The following is a 17,111-nucleotide window of genomic DNA, read 5'->3' on the forward strand; positions in this document are numbered from 1 at the left end:
GTAACAAACCACTAGGTCGAAACCTAGGGTCAAAAGAGGATCAAAAAGCCAAAACAGAACTTGATATTCAACATGGATCATATTTATTCAATCAAGAACAAGTCCTAAAAAGGACCAAACTAAAACCAATATGGAAGTCCATGTAATAGGCAAGAGAAGTCAATGACCAATTCAAGGCACACATTTGATCATCATGAATGAAAATTCCCAATCAAAACAGAAATGATTCAAATAATTCTGGAAAAATTCATGAGCATTCAACACATCCGAAACATCCATCATGCAAAAAATCAGAAGCATTAGAGGTCATTTGGCATGGAAATCAAATTGCACAAGTTGATCAACCAAAGGTGTGACACAAATTGTCACACCATGCAAACACAAGCATAAAACAGAATTGGTACATGAGAAAAATACCAAACCAAGCCTAAAACATCCATCAATGTGTCTAGAATCAGCATGTAAAATTTCAAGTCCATTGGATTAAAAACAAGCATTTCATGATAGTTTGAACAAGGCAAGGTCATACATGTACATGTGTTCAATCAACCTAGAGCAAAATAAATTTCCAGCCATGCACAACTTTCAAACTCATGATCATAAAAAACTAGACATCACAAGGAACATTTTGCAAAAAATTAGGAGTGAATTGGACCATTTTTCAATTTGTTATGATTTTTACAAGTTGATAGAAAAAATGAAATTCAAATATGAACATGCATGGCAAAAGAGGGGGAAAATGTGAAAAATGCTGAACAAATGAAATTGTCCTCGCTGGGATTCGAACCATGCGCATATTCAAATGAGCGCGCGCCAGGCAAAACGACCGCGTTTGATCTGGAACCCTAGCGCTGCATGGAAATTGCAGAAAACGACGTTTGAAACCGACACAATACACAAGAAACCGTCGTAAATGTCCAGAATGCATGAATCTTCATCTTCTTCATGAGGAAGAAGATGAACATTCATGTCAAATTTCCAGATTTTCCAGATTCGCCCAGAATTTCACAAAACGCATATCAAATCAAAGCTTAGGCCATGTAGAGCACGGATCCACAATCATTTAAACTCAAAACATTATAATCAAAGAGAATCGTGCATGAACATTTTTGCATCTCAAACTTTAAATGCACATAACTCCATGAATAATGCACCAATTCACACGATTTTTCTACCAGAATGCTCAGGGAACAAAGATCTACACGAATATACTCATGAATTTGAGAATAATTGAGATCGAATTTTCACCTTCTTGAAGAGCAGGTTGTGGTTTTGCAAGTTCCAAGGCTCCAAATGATCCAAAGCTGTTCCAGAAGCCTTATGGAGATGATTGATGAAGAACTGGAAGCTTAAACACGTGTGAATCCAACTGAATTTGAAAACTCCATTAATGCTTCAAGCTTCAAGCATGCACGAAATTGAGCAGAGAAACACCAATGGCACGTCCAATCTCACTCAAAACCACTCCATGATCAACAATTCAACAAGAGAAATGAAGTTCGTGTGAAGAATTTGGAAATTTTTTTTGAGAGAAATTTGAGAATGGAATTTGGATCTAGATCTGAAACTTGTGTTATCAATGAAACAGTTATGATTATCCTTATATATGTCCTCTTAATCATTTTGAAATTAAGCTTAAACCAAAACTAAATGAGATTAGAAAGAAATAAGGTGCATGCACAAATTTGTATTTTCACCTCATGCATGAGATGCATGCGTGAACAGTAACATGTAGCTCACTATTTTCACTCAAAATCACATTTCAAACCTAATGGCAATGGTAGAAAGTCCATACAATACACCATTTTTAAATTTCCAATTTTCCCTCCAAAATTGACTTGGATATGCAAATGCTCATGTGATAATATTTCATGCAATGTGATGGTTGATTTGGAAACCTCATGACATGAGAAGAACAATGCAAAAAGAACCACCAAATTTGGAGTTTTGGTTCAAAAGATATGGCCATTTGAAGTTTCAAGCATACTTTTCCATGATTTGATCATAACTCCTTAACCATTCATTAGAAATTCATGATCTTGGACTTTTTGGAAATGGGAGAGAAAGATCTTCAACTTTCATGTTAGAAAAAAATTCATTTGAAGCTTCTTTGATGTTGGAAAGTTGAGTTGAAGTTGGTCCAAAAACTTGCCATTTTTGGAAACTTGAAATTACAGGTCACTTTCCATTTTTGGAAACTTTTGATCTGGCTTCAAAATATTCAAGGTAGATGTTTGACATGTTGAATAACCCTCTTTGGGACATGAATGAAGTGTCTCAAACCATTTCTCCATCTCCTAGCCCTCAGTTGACTTGCAGTTGACTTTTATGGGCCTCAGATGACTTGGTCATGCACTGTGGACTTGGGTCATGTAAATGATCCTTGGGTCATGTAAGCTCTCTAGAACAACCATAGGGCCTTTATCTCATGAAAATGCTTGATCTCTTGCACAGATGGATTCTCCTGATCAGTCTTGACTGATGAGATGTAACATGAAATGCAATGACAATGCAATGTTAATGTGATGTTAGTGACCTAAAAAATGAAATAAATGTACAAATGGGAGGTGCAAATTTGAGGTGCTACAGAGTGTAAGTAAAATCATTTATATATAGAGAGGAGTTCCATTTCAATTGTAACTAGATTGAGACCCGCGCGATGCACGGGGCTGATATGAGTTTTTTAAGTAGTATTAAAATTGTAGATTTTGATTTTGTTTATCATAAAAAAAATTAATATAGAAATTTCGAAAGCCACCTAATACATATGATGCATCAGGATGAATCTTGAGGTGAGCCACTCCGAAGTGGGAAAATATCTTCGAGAAACCATATCTTGTCAGATTAATACACACACTGTTATATGCACTTGCTATAAGATGATCCATTTCAAGGAAGCACATGCATTTTGACTCTGGTAGGCGACCGCTAACACAAGGAATAAGAGCACCATGAATACCATCAAAATGTTCTTTTTTCCCGTATAGCGATGTGTAGAATTCCCTATGCGACGTCAACTCTTTCAAAAGTTGTATAAAACAACTCAATGAAAACACATTTTAAATGAGTTTAGGGTTGTTTTCGGAGATGCATATCCAAATTCAACCCTGAGAGTTTCATAGACGCATCTCCAGACCAATTCTTAACAAAAATGGGGTGGCTGCTAGATTTACGCATAATGAGGTGATTTAAAGTACGCTCGGAGATTCATCTCCGAAAATATCTGAGGGCAATTTTAGATTTTCAGAGGTGTGAGCCGTGTTAAATATGTATTTTTTTTGTCTAAGTCAAAATGAATGTGTTTGTATTCGACGGATGTCAAAATTAGTTTGCGTCGAACATACCCTATATTTGCTATATTTGATAAAAAATCAAATATAGCCTATCGAAGCATGCTTGTCGAAGCATGTAGTTTTTCGAAAGAGTCGACAAAGTCGAACAGTTAACTTAGCTTAGTTTTAGTTTAGTTTGTTATTTTTGTGAATACTTAGAGTGCAAGTAATCTCATATATATATAGGAGTTCAATTTCAATTGTAACTAGATTGAGACTCGCGCGATGCGCGGGGCTGAAATGAGTTTTTTAAGTAGTATTAAAATTGTAGATTTTGATTTTGTTGATTATAAAAAAAATTAATATATCGATTTTGAAAGCCACCTAATACATATGATGCGTCAGGATGAATCTTGAGTTGAGCCACTCCAAAGTGGGAAAATGTCTTCAAGAAACCATATCTTATCAGATTGATGAACACACTGTTATATGCACTTGCTATAAGATGATCAATTTCAAGGAAGCACATGCATTTTGACTCTGGTACGGGACCACTAACATAGGGAATAAGAGCATCGTGAATTCCATCAAAATGTTCTTTTTTCTCGTATAACGATGTGTAGAATTCCCTATGCGACGTCAACTCTTTCAAAAGTTGTATAAACCAACTCAATGAAAACACATTGTAAATGAGTTTAGGGTTGTCTTCGGAGACGCTTATCCAAATTCACCCTTGAAAGTTTCACAGACGCATCTCCGGACCAATTTTTAACAAAAATGGGGTGGCTTCTTGATTTACGCAGAATGAGGCGATTTATAGTGTGCTCGGAGATGCATCTCCGAAAATATCTGAGGGCAATTTTAGATTTTCAGAGGTGTGAGCTGTCTTAAATATGTATTTTTTTGTCGAAGTCGAAATGAGTGTGTTTGTATTCGATAAATGTCGAAATTAGTTTGCATCGAACAAAACCTATATTTGCTATATTTGATAGAAAATCAAATATAGCCTGTCGAAGCATGGCCGTCGAAGCATGTAGTTGTCGAAGGAGTCGACAAAGTTGAAATAGTTAACTTAGCTTAGTTTTAGTTGTGTTTTTTTATTTTTGTGATTACTTAGAGTGTAAGTAATCTCATTTATAAATAGAGAGTAAATCCATTTCAATTGTAACTAGATTGAGACCCGCGCGATGCACGCGACTTAAATGAGTTTTTAAGTAGTATTACAATTATAGATTTTGATTTTGTTTATTATAAAAAAAAATTAATATAGCGATTTCGAAAGCCACCTAATACATATGATGCGTCAGGATGAATCTTGTGGTGAGCCACTCCGAAGTGGGAAAATGTCTTCGAGAAACCATATCTTGTCAGCTTGATGCACACATTGTTATATGCATTTTCTATAAGATGGTCCATATCAAGGAAGCACATGCATTTTGACTCTGGTACGGGACCGCTAACACAGGGAGTAAGAGAATCATGAATTCCATCAAAATATTATTTTTTCCCGTATAGCAATGTGTAAAATTCCCTATGCGACATCAACTCTTTCAAAAGAAACCAACTCAATGAAAACGCATTGTATATGAGTTTAGGGTTATTTTCGGAGATGCATATTAGAATTCAACCCTGAAAGTTTCAAAGACGCATTTTCGGACCAATTTTTACCAAAAATGGGGTGGCTACTTGATTTATGCAAAATGAGGTGATTTAAAGTGCGCTCGGAGATACATCTCCGAAAATATCTGAGGGAAATTTTAGATTTTCAGAGGTGTGAACCGTCTTAAATATGTAATTTTTCTTATCAAAGTCGAAATGAGCGTGTTTGAATTCGAAGGATGTCAAAATTAATTTGCGCCGAACAAACCCTATATTTGCTATATTTTATAAAAAATCAAATATAGCCTATCGAAGCATGCCTGTCGAGGCATGTAGTTGTCGAAGGAGTTGACAAAGTCGAAATAGTTAACTTAGCTTATTTTTAGTTGAGTTTGTTATTTTTGTGATTACTTAGAGTGCAAGTAATCTCATTTAAAAATAGAGAGGAGTTCCATTTCAATTGTAACTAGAATGAGACCCGTGCGATGCGCGGGGCTGAAATGAGTTTTTTAAGTAGTATTAAAATTGTAGATTTTAATTTTGTTTATTATAAAAAAATTAATATAGAGATTTTGAAAGCCACCTAATACATATGATGCATCAGGACGAATCTTGAGGTGAGCCACTCCGAAGTGGGAGAATGTCTTCGAGAAACCATATCTTGTCAGATTGATGCATACACTGTTATATGCACATGCCATAACATGATCCATTTTAGGAAGCACATGCATTTGGAATTTGGTACGCGACCGCTAACACATGGAATAAGAGCATCGTGAATTCCATCAAAATATTCTTTTTTCCCGTATAGCGATGTGTAGAATTCCCTATGCGACGTCAACTCTTTCAAAAGTTGCAAAAACCAACTCAATGAAAACGCATTGTAAATGAGTTTGGGGTAGTTTTCAGAGATGCATATCCAAATTCACCCCTGAAAGCACATGCATTTTAAATCTGTTATTTTTGTGATTACTTAGAGTGCAAGTAATATCAAATATATATATATATATATATATATATATATATATATATATATATATATATATATATATATATATATATATATAGGAGTTCAATTTCAATTGTAACTAGATTGAGACTCGCGCGATGCGCGGGGCTGAAATGAGTTTTTTAAGTAGTATTAAAATTGTAGATTTTAATTTTGTTGATTATAAAAAAAATTAATATATCGATTTTGAAAGCCACCTAATACATATGATGCGTCAGGATGAATCTTTAGTTGAGCCACTCCAAAGTGGGAAAATGTCTTCAAGAAACCATATCTTATCAGATTGATGAACACACTGTTATATGCACTTGCTATAAGATGATCAATTTCAAGGAAGCACATGCATTTTGACTCTGGTACGGGACCGCTAACACAGGGAATAAGAGCATCGTGAATTCCATCAAAATGTTCTTTTTTCTCGTATAACGATGTGTAGAATTCCCTATGCGACGTCAACTCTTTCAAAAGTTGTATAAACCAACTCAATGAAAACACATTGTAAATGAGTTTAGGGTTGTCTTCGGAGACGCTTATCCAAATTCACCCTTGAAAGTTTCACAGACGCATCTCCGAACCAATTTTTAACAAAAATGGGGTGGCTTCTTGATTTACACAGAATGAGGCGATTTATAATGTGCTCGGAGATGCATCTCCGAAAATATCTGAGGGCAATTTTAGATTTTCAGAGGTGTGAGCTGTCTTAAATATGTATTTTTTTGTCGAAGTCGAAATGAGTGTGTTTGTATTCGATAAATGTCGAAATTAGTTTGCATCGAACAAAACCTATATTTGCTATATTTGATAGAAAATCAAATATAGCCTGTCGAAGCATGGTCGTCGAAGCATGTAGTTGTCGAAGGAGTCGACAAAGTTGAAATAGTTAACTTAGCTTAGTTTTAGTTGTGTTTTTTTATTTTTGTGATTACTTAGTGTGTAAGTAATCTCATTTATAAATAGAGAGTAAATCCATTTCAATTGTAACTAGATTGAGACCCGCGCGATGCACGCGACTTAAATGAGTTTTTAAGTAGTATTACAATTATAGATTTTGATTTTGTTTATTATAAAAAAAATTAATATAGCGATTTCGAAAGCCACCTAATACATATGATGCGTCAGGATGAATCTTGTGGTGGGCCACTCCGAAGTGGGAAAATGTCTTCGAGAAACCATATCTTGTCAGCTTGATGCACACATTGTTATATGCAATTTCTATAAGATGGTCCATATCAAGGAAGCACATGCATTTTGACTCTGGTACGGGACCGCTAATACAGGGAGTAAGAGAATCATGAATTCCATCAAAATATTCTTTTTTCCCGTATAGCAATGTGTAGAATTCCCTATGCGACATCAACTCTTTCAAAAGAAACCAACTCAATGAAAACGCATTGTATATGAGTTTAGGGTTATTTTCGGAGATGCATATTAGAATTCACCCCTGAAAGTTTCAAAGACGCATTTTCGGATCAATTTTTACCAAAAATGGGGTGGCTACTTGATTTATGCAAAATGAGGTGATTTAAAGTGCGCTCGGAGATACATCTCCGAAAATATCTGAGGGAAATTTTAGATTTTCAGAGGTGTGAACCGTCTTAAATATGTAATTTTTTTTATCAAAGTCGAAATGAGTGTGTTTGAATTCGAAGGATGTCAAAATTAATTTGCGCCGAACAAAACCTATATTTGCTATATTTTATAAAAAATCAAATATAGCCTATCGAAGCATGCCTGTCGAGGCATGTAGTTGTCGAAGGAGTTGACAAAGTCGAAATAGTTAACTTAGCTTATTTTTAGTTGAGTTTGTTATTTTTGTGATTACTTAGAGTGCAAGTAATCTCATTTAAAAATAGAGAGGAGTTCCATTTCAATTGTAACTAGAATGAGACCCGTGCGATGCGCGGGGCTGAAATGAGTTTTTTAAGTAGTATTAAAATTGTAGATTTTAATTTTGTTTATTATAAAAAAATTAATATAGAGATTTTGAAAGCCACCTAATACATATGATGCATCAGGACGAATCTTGAGGTGAGCCACTCCAAAGTGGGAGAATGTCTTCGAGAAACCATATCTTGTCAGATTGATGCATACACTGTTATATGCACATGCTATAAGATGATCCATTTTAGGAAGCACATGCATTTGGAATTTGGTACGGGACCACTAACACATGGAATAAGAGCATCGTGAATTCCATCAAAATATTCTTTTTTCCCGTATAGCGATGTGTAGAATTCCCTATGCGACGTCAACTCTTTCAAAAGTTGCAAAAACCAACTCAATGAAAACGCATTGTAAATGAGTTTGGGGTAGTTTTCAGAGATGCATATCCAAATTCACCCCTGAAAGCACATGCATTTTAAATCTGTTATTTTTGTGATTACTTAGAGTGCAAGTAATCTCAAATATATATATATATATATATATATATATATATATATATATATATATATATATATATATATATATATATATATATATATATATATATATATATATATATATATATATATATATATATATATATATATATATATATATATATATATATATATATATAGGAGTTCAATTTCAATTGTAACTAGATTGAGACTCGCGCGATGCGCGGGGCTGAAATGAGTTTTTTAAGTAGTATTAAAATTGTAGATTTTGATTTTGTTGATTATAAAAAAAATTAATATATCGATTTTGAAAGCCACCTAATACATATGATGCGTCAGGATGAATCTTGAGTTGAGCCACTCCAAAGTGGGAAAATGTCTTCAAGAAACCATATCTTATCAGATTGATGAACACACTGTTATATGCACTTGCTATAAGATGATCAATTTCAAGGAAGCACATGCATTTTGACTCTGGTACGGGACCGCTAACACAGGGAATAAGAGCATCGTGAATTCCATCAAAATGTTCTTTTTTTCTCGTATAACGATGTGTAGAATTCCCTATGTGACGTCAACTCTTTCAAAAGTTGTATAAACCAACTCAATAAAAACACATTGTAAATGAGTTTAGGGTTGTCTTCGGAGACGCTTATCCAAATTCACCCTTGAAAGTTTCACAGACGCATCTCCGGACCAATTTTTAACAAAAATGGGGTGGCTTCTTGATTTACGCAGAATGAGGCGATTTATAGTGTGCTCGGAGATGCATCTCCGAAAATATCTGAGGGCAATTTTAGATTTTCAGAGGTGTGAGCTGTCTTAAATATGTATTTTTTTGTCGAAGTCGAAATGAGTGTGTTTGTATTCGATAAATGTCGAAATTAGTTTGCATCGAACAAAACCTATATTTGCTATATTTGATAGAAAATCAAATATAGCCTGTCGAAGCATGGCCGTCGAAGCATGTAGTTGTCGAAGGAGTCGACAAAGTTGAAATAGTTAACTTAGCTTAGTTTTAGTTGTGTTTTTTATTTTTGTGATTACTTAGAGTGTAAGTAATCTCATTTATAAATAGAGAGTAAATCCATTTCAATTGTAACTAGATTGAGACCCACGCGATGCACGCGGCTTAAATGAGTTTTTAAGTAGTATTAAAATTATAGATTTTGATTTTGTTTATTATAAAAAAAATTAATATAGCGATTTCGAAAGCCACCTAATACATATGATGCGTCAGGATGAATCTTGTGTTGAGCCACTCCGAAGTGGGAAAATGTCTTCGAGAAACCATATCTTGTCAGCTTGATGCACACATTGTTATATGCATTTGCTATAAGATGGTCCATATCAAGGAAGCACATGCATTTTGACTCTGGTACGGGACCGCTAACACAGGGAGTAAGAGAATCATGAATTCCATTAAAATGTTCTTTTTTCCTGTATAACGATGTGTAGAATTCCTTATGCGACGTTAATTGTTTCAAAATTGTATAAACCAACTTAATGAAAACACATTGTAAATGAGTTTAGGGTTGTTTTTCGAGATGAGTATCCAAATTCAACCCTTGAAAGTTTCACAGACGCATCTCCAGACCAATTTTTAACAAAAATGGGGTGGCTGCCTGATTTACGAAGAATGAGGTGATTTAAAGTGCGCTCAGAGATGCATCTCCTAAATTATCTGAGAGAAATTTTAGATTTTCAAAGGTGTAAGCCGTGTTAAATATGTAATTTCTTTGTCGAAGTCGAAATGAGTGTGTTTGTATTCGATGGATGTCAAAATTAGTTTGTGTCGAACAAAACATATATTTGCTATATTTGACAGAAAATCAAATATAGGCTGTCGAAGCATGCTTATCGAAGCATGTAGTTGTCGAAGGAGTCGACAAAATCGAAACAGTTTACTTAGGTTAGTTTTAGTTGAGTTTGTTATTTTTGTGATTACTCAGAGTGCAAGTAATCTCATATATAAATAGAGAGGAGTTCCATTTCAATTGTAACTAGATTGAGACTCGCGCGATGCGCGGGGCTGAAATGAGTTTTTTAAGTAGTATTAAAATTGTAGATTTTGATTTTGTTGATTATAAAAAAAATTAATATATCGATTTTGAACGCCACCTAATACATATGATGCGTCAGGATGAATCTTGAGTTGAGCCACTCCAAAGTGGGAAAATGTCTTCAAGAAACCATATCTTATCAGATTGATGAACACACTGTTATATGCACTTGCTATAAGATGATCAATTTCAAGGAAGCACATGCATTTTGACTCTGGTACGGGACCGCTAACACAGGGAATAAGAGCATCGTGAATTCCATCAAAATGTTCTTTTTTCTCGTATAACGATGTGTAGAATTCCCTATGTGACGTCAACTCTTTCAAAAGTTGTATAAACCAACTCAATGAAAACACATTGTAAATGAGTTTAGGGTTGTCTTCGGAGACGCTTATCCAAATTCACCCTTGAAAGTTTCACAGACGCATCTCCGGACCAATTTTTAACAAAAATGGGGTGGCTTCTTGATTTACGCAGAATGAGGCGATTTATAGTGTGCTCGGAGATGCATCTCCGAAAATATCTGAGGGAAATTTTAGATTTTCAGAGGTTTGAGTTGTCTTAAATATGTATTTTTTTGTCGAAGTCGAAATGAGTGTGTTTGTATTCGATAAATGTCGAAATTAGTTTGCATCGAACAAAAACTATATTTGCTATATTTAATAGAAAATCAAATATAGCCTGTCGAAGCATGGCCGTCGAAGCATGTAGTTGTCGAAGGAGTCGACAAAGTTGAAATAGTTAACTTAGCTTAGTTTTAGTTGTGTTTTTTATTTTTGTGATTACTTAGAGTGTAAGTAATCTCATTTATAAATAGAGAGTAAATCCATTTCAATTGTAACTAGATTGAGACCCGCGCGATGCATGCGGCTTAAATGAGTTTTTAAGTAGTATTAAAATTATAGATTTTGATTTTGTTTATTATAAAAAAAATTAATATAGAGATTTCGAAAGCCACCTAATACATATGATGCGTCAGGATGAATCTTGAGGTGAGCTACTCCGAAGTGGGAAAATGTCTTCGAGAAACCATATCTTGTCAGCTTGATGCACACATTGTTATATGCATTTGCTATAAGATGGTCCATATCAAGGAAGCACATGCATTTTGACTCTGGTACGGGACCGCTAACACAGGGAGTAAGAGAATCATGAATTCCATCAAAATGTTCTTTTTTCCTGTATAACGATGTGTAGAATTCCTTATGCGACGTTAATTGTTTCAAAATTGTATAAACCAACTTAATGAAAACGCATTGTAAATGAGTTTAGGGTTGTTTTCGGAGATGAATATCGAAATTCACCCTTGAAAGTTTCACAGACGCATCTCCAGACCAATTTTTAACAAAAATGGGGTGGCTGCCTGATTTACGAAGAATGAGGTGATTTAAAGTGCGCTCAGAGATGCATCTCCGAAATTATCTGAGAGAAATTTTAGATTTTCAAAGGTGTAAGCCGTGTTAAATATGTAATTTTTTTGTCGAAGTCGAAATGAGTGTGTTTGTATTCGATGGATGTCAAAATTAGTTTGTGTCGAACAAAACATATATTTGCTATATTTGACAGAAAATCAAATATAGCCTGTCGAAGCATGCTTATCGAAGCATGTAGTTGTCGAAGGAGTCGACAAAATCGAAAAAGTTAACTGAGGTTAGTTTTAGTTGAGTTTGTTATTTTTGTGATTACTTAGAGTGCAAGTAATCTCATATATAAATAGAGAGGAGTTCCATTTCAATTGTAACTAGATTGAGACTCGCGCGATGCGCGGGGCTGAAATGAGTTTTTTAAGTAGTATTAAAATTGTAGATTTTGATTTTGTTTATTATAAAAAAATTAATATAGCGATTTCGAAAGCCACCTAATACATATGATGCGTCAGGATGAATCTTGAGGTGAGCCACTCCGAAGTGGGAAAATGTCTTCGAGAAACCATATCTTGTCAGATTGATGCATACACTGTTATATGCACTTGCTATAAGATGATCCATTTCAAGGAAGCACATGTATTTTGTCTCTGGTACGGGACCGCTAGCACAGGGAATAAGAGCATCGTGATTTCCATCAAAATGTTCTTTTTTCCCGTATAGTGATGTGTAGAATTTCCTATACAACGCCAACTCTTTCAAAAGTTGTATAAACCAACTCAATGAAAATGCATTGTAAATGAGTTTAGGGTTGTTTTCAAAGATGCATTTCCAAATTCACCCCTGAAAGTTTCACAGACGCATCTCCAGACCAATTTTTAACAAAAATGGTGTGGCTGCTTGATTTACGCAGAATGAGGCGATTTAAAGTGCGCTCGGAGATGCATCTCCGAAAATATTTGAGGGCAATTTTAGATTTTCAAAGGTGTGAGCCGTGTTAAATCTGTATTTTTTTTGTCGAATTCGAAATGAGTGTGTTTGTATTCGATAGATTCGAAATTAGTTTGCATCGAACAAAACCTATATTTACTATATTTGATAGAAAATCTAATATAGTCTGTCGAAGCATGTAGTTCTCGATGGAGTCGACAAAGTTGAAATAGTTAACTTAGCTTAGTTTTCGTTGAGTTTTTTATTTTTGTGATTACTTAGAATGCAAGTAATCTCATATATAAATAGAGAGGAGTTCCATTTCATATGTAACTGACCCGCGCGATGCGCGAGGTTAAAATGAGTTTTTTAAGTAGTATTAAAATTGTAGGTTTTTATTTTGTTTATTATAAAAAAAATCAATTGAGACAATAAGATGAAAATGATAAAAAATGAGAGTAAACATTTAAATTAAAAATATATGTTTGATTCATAGAAATGCAAATAAAATCTCACAATTTAATTTTAAAATTTAAAATAAGGGTAAAAAATTTCAATAATTATTTTTATATTTTCTTTTTTTCTTTCTATTTCAATATCTCTAAGAATTCTTATTCTTCAATATTTTGTGGATGGAAAACGTTCCATATTCAAACGAATTACACTCTATATAATCATTCATGACGATCTACATTAAAATTTTAGAAGAAGTTCTCCATTTTATGTTGAATTTGTAGTCTAGAAATGTGTGATATGACTTTTAAATGAGTTTTATAGTTTAGACGATGATTGAAATATAGAAATATACTCTCTGTTTTTTTTAATGTGTTTTCCTTTTACTATACCATTAATTTGAAACATTTACAATTAATTTATCTGAAACGAATTAGCCATTCAATTTCAATTCTTCTCAATTTGTCAATACATTATTGGATACTTTTTATGTAATGAATTATATATGATAGTTGAAAATTAATGATTTAATTTTGTATTATGTATCTGCACGTATAATTTAAAATAATATTTTAAAAATAATTTGAAGCATTTGTTTATCGATTTGAAAATTATAATAAAATAAAACAAACTTATCTATTTAATATATTATATAGATATAAATATAAACATCGTGTAGATTCTGAAATTACAGTTTTTATTAACATACACTGCAACAAAAATTTAGAGTGCAATTTGCACAATAACATTATATATTTTTTTTTCTGTGTAGTGTAGAATCATCTTGCAACCAATATGTGACTGTTTCACCTGAGTGAAAGGTGAAGAACAAGAGATATAATGAATAAAAAAATTATTTTTCTTATTCATCATGATTGATTTGATTAATTCAAGATTGAAGTTTTTTCCGACAAATCACACCCTAAAGGTAGAAAAAGAAATCCCCAAATTACTAATAGAAATGGACTTGGGTTAGCAGGCCCAAATATAAGGCCCCAACATGGATGATGGATTCCAGCCGAAGGATATTTTCTCTTGCATTTCTGTTTTATACTTTTGGTTAGAATATTCTCAATTCTCCTTTTAAATTAGGACCACATTGTGTCTTTGGAATTCTTTTGTTAAATTAGGTACCTCTACTATGCATAAGTCTATGCACCTATAACATTCTTTTGTTTTCCCGCATAAATTCATCAAACCAGATTTACCGGGATTGTTGAAAAAGTTGTTATCAATATTAACTTTTATACCAGGTGTTCAAAATTTCCACATTACCTCTTTTTTAACAATCCATGTAAATTTCATTTCAGAGACATTATGCGCCAAAGCAGCAGAAACTACTTAGTGTTCGTTGGCTTTGTTGAAATCTATAATTTTTTTTTATCATTAACCAATGTATAAAAAATAAAGTACTAGAAGTGTTCCAAAGTCTAAAAGTACATCAAGAGGTATCCAAATAAGACTATTAAGAGGAAAATGACACTTGTTTCTTGTACACTAGTATTCTTCAAATTAATCATTACACTTTGATGCTGTCCTTTTCTTTACTAGAAAAGATAAATAATTCACATGATTTTGTGAAGAGTACAACAACACTCACAATTTCATTGTGCAAGTGAAAAGTAAAACTTGCATAGATGGGAAAGCATCAAAACTATTATAGAAGTGAAAATGATTGACAAAGTTTTAGTGTCATTTTCATTTGCATGAAAGTTAGAGACAAGATAAAATCATACTAGTATACACCAAGTAAAAAAGATTCTCCAACTTGTTTTTTATAGGTAAAGTAACAACTATAACTAAATCTGTTTCTGTTCATACTTCATACCAATGTAAGCAAAATGAACCAATAAAAAAAAAGCACCAACGCAAATGCTGTTACAGTGTATCAAAGAAAGAGTATATAGAAAGAAAGAAAACAACAAAGAATTTCTTATTCACCAATTCTACCCCACACTCACAAAAGAAAAAAAGTTCAAAAAAATGTTGGCTCACAAATATCAACAAAGCAAAAAAAAAAAGTTGAAAATCAAATAGTTTTTTTTTTTGGTATCAGATTCACATACCTATATACAATAACAAAATCAGTTGCTTCACACACCTGTACTAAGAAAACAACACATGAATATTTTCCTTTTCCTCAAATCATGCTCACATATCTCCAAAAGCTTCTCTGAGTTTCTGAATATCCTTAGAAAAGATATTAGAAGTTTGTTGTGTATGTGATTGTTCTTGCTTTGTATGAGGCAAAATAGTCCCGAAATTATCCGGTAACAAATTCATTTGCGGTTTTATCTCGTTGCATAAAGATTCAGAAGCCAACATTAAAATAGGATTCTGAAAGTAGTCATTATCATTATCATTATTATTATTATTATCCCACTTCGCTTCTTCGGTTTGATGATTTTCCATCAATCCTCCCCAAGAAAAGTTGTTGTTTTGCAAGTTTAATGTATTGCTATCACTTTTCATCATCTCGGTAGAAACATTTTCTGATGGAGGAATATCGAGCGGATTGTTGCAGCAAAAGGAATTAGGAAGAAACATAGTTGTTGCAGCCGTAGCAGAATTGAAATGAAACTGATCAGAATATTTCATATCATAAGTTTTTCCAGATTGGTTAAACCAATGGTTACTATCATTTTCGTTGCTGGCGTAACTCATCTGAATCGGATAATTTCCCATCAAATCCGAGTGGTGAGAGTTGGAACTCATGAACCTGTCAATGAAAAACTCTTTGTTGCAAGAGCCTTCTATTTCTAGCGCATAATCTTTCGGCGAAATCGAAGATGACGTTCTCTGATCATAGCTAGAAGCTGCATCTGATTTAGAACTCTCCGATTTCAAAAGGTTCAATTCATTCGAGGATAATAACAATAGCTCCGGCTGGGCTTTCTCTTGACTCTTGGAACTTTCCTCTCCATTATTCTCAACCTCACTCAATGGTTTATGAGTTACAGGATCTATACCTTTTTGCCGCAGTTTCTTCTTCAAACAAGAGTTCCATAAATTCTTTATTTCATTGTCAGTCCTCCCCGGCAATTGCGCCGCAATTTGAGACCATCTGATACACACCACAAACAAACATATTAGTATTGTTAATATTATACTGATACTCAGAATCGAATCGAATCAAATCGAATATAAAACCGAACTGATTTCATGAAATGAAGTTTACCTATTGCCTAATACTGCATGAAGTTCAACAATGAGATTCTCTTCATCTTGAGAAAATGTTCCTCTTTTTAAATCAGGTCTTAAGTAATTAATCCATCTAAGTCTGCAACTCTTACCACATCTTTGCAAACCTGCAAATAAATAAATAAATAAATAAATCCACATTGAGAAAATAGATGAATTAAATTAAGAAATTTTCACTTTATTATAACTATATAATAATTTTGATTTAATTGAATAATTAAATTTACCTGCTTGTTTAGGCACAGAACTCCAGCATCCATGGCCATATTTTGTTATATGCCTTAGTAATTTTTCATCTTCTTCTGGTGACCATAGTCCCTTCCTAAGCTTCTGCTTGTAGCAGCAAGAGTGTCTTCCCATTTGTGAATTTTCAAGTTTGTTTAATGAAGCAATGATTTAGTGATAGAGAGAATTCAAGGAAGGAAAATGAAGTGGCAACTAAGAAAATGAGTTGAGTTAATATAGGAGAGTGAGTGAGAAAGAAAGAGAGACAAGTCATAGTCAATAAGGTTCTTCCAATTTTCTTTATTCTTTATTTTTTTTATTTAATATTTTATATATAAAATTAACATTGACATTTCTGAAAAAAAAAATATATTTGTTGTGTTAATTTCAGACATTTATACCGATATTTATAATTACGTTTAATTAATTAATTTATTTAAAATTATTACTGATGTTGCCTGCTGGTGAAGTTTTTTTTAATTTTAAGTGTGCAGGTTTTCATAGTATATGATATAGTGTATATGTGAGCTTAAGGTTGATCTAAGTGATAGAGATTGGGCAATGTGAAATAGGATTTGATATTGTATAAAGTGTTTGAGTTGAAAAGAAGAGGG

The 17,111-nt window shown here is 33.3% G+C and overlaps 1 protein-coding gene across 1 annotated transcript; it reads right to left on the reverse strand.

Moving 5' to 3' along the window:
* Positions 1-14,957: 14,957 nt before the first annotated feature.
* LOC127096987 (transcription repressor MYB6) lies at positions 14,958-16,717 on the reverse strand. The gene is made up of 3 exons (XM_051035509.1): positions 16,500-16,717; positions 16,250-16,379; positions 14,958-16,135 (listed from the first exon to the last, which is right to left on the reverse strand). Exons 1-3 carry the CDS (start codon positions 16,630-16,632, stop codon positions 15,223-15,225), a joined length of 1,176 nt encoding a protein of 391 aa, XP_050891466.1. The 5' UTR covers positions 16,633-16,717; the 3' UTR covers positions 14,958-15,222.
* Between the last annotated feature and the right edge of the window lie 394 nt (positions 16,718-17,111).

Source organism: Lathyrus oleraceus, chromosome 6 (genome assembly GCF_024323335.1).
Source record: "Lathyrus oleraceus cultivar Zhongwan6 chromosome 6, CAAS_Psat_ZW6_1.0, whole genome shotgun sequence".
Lineage (NCBI taxonomy): Eukaryota > Viridiplantae > Streptophyta > Magnoliopsida > Fabales > Fabaceae > Lathyrus > Lathyrus oleraceus.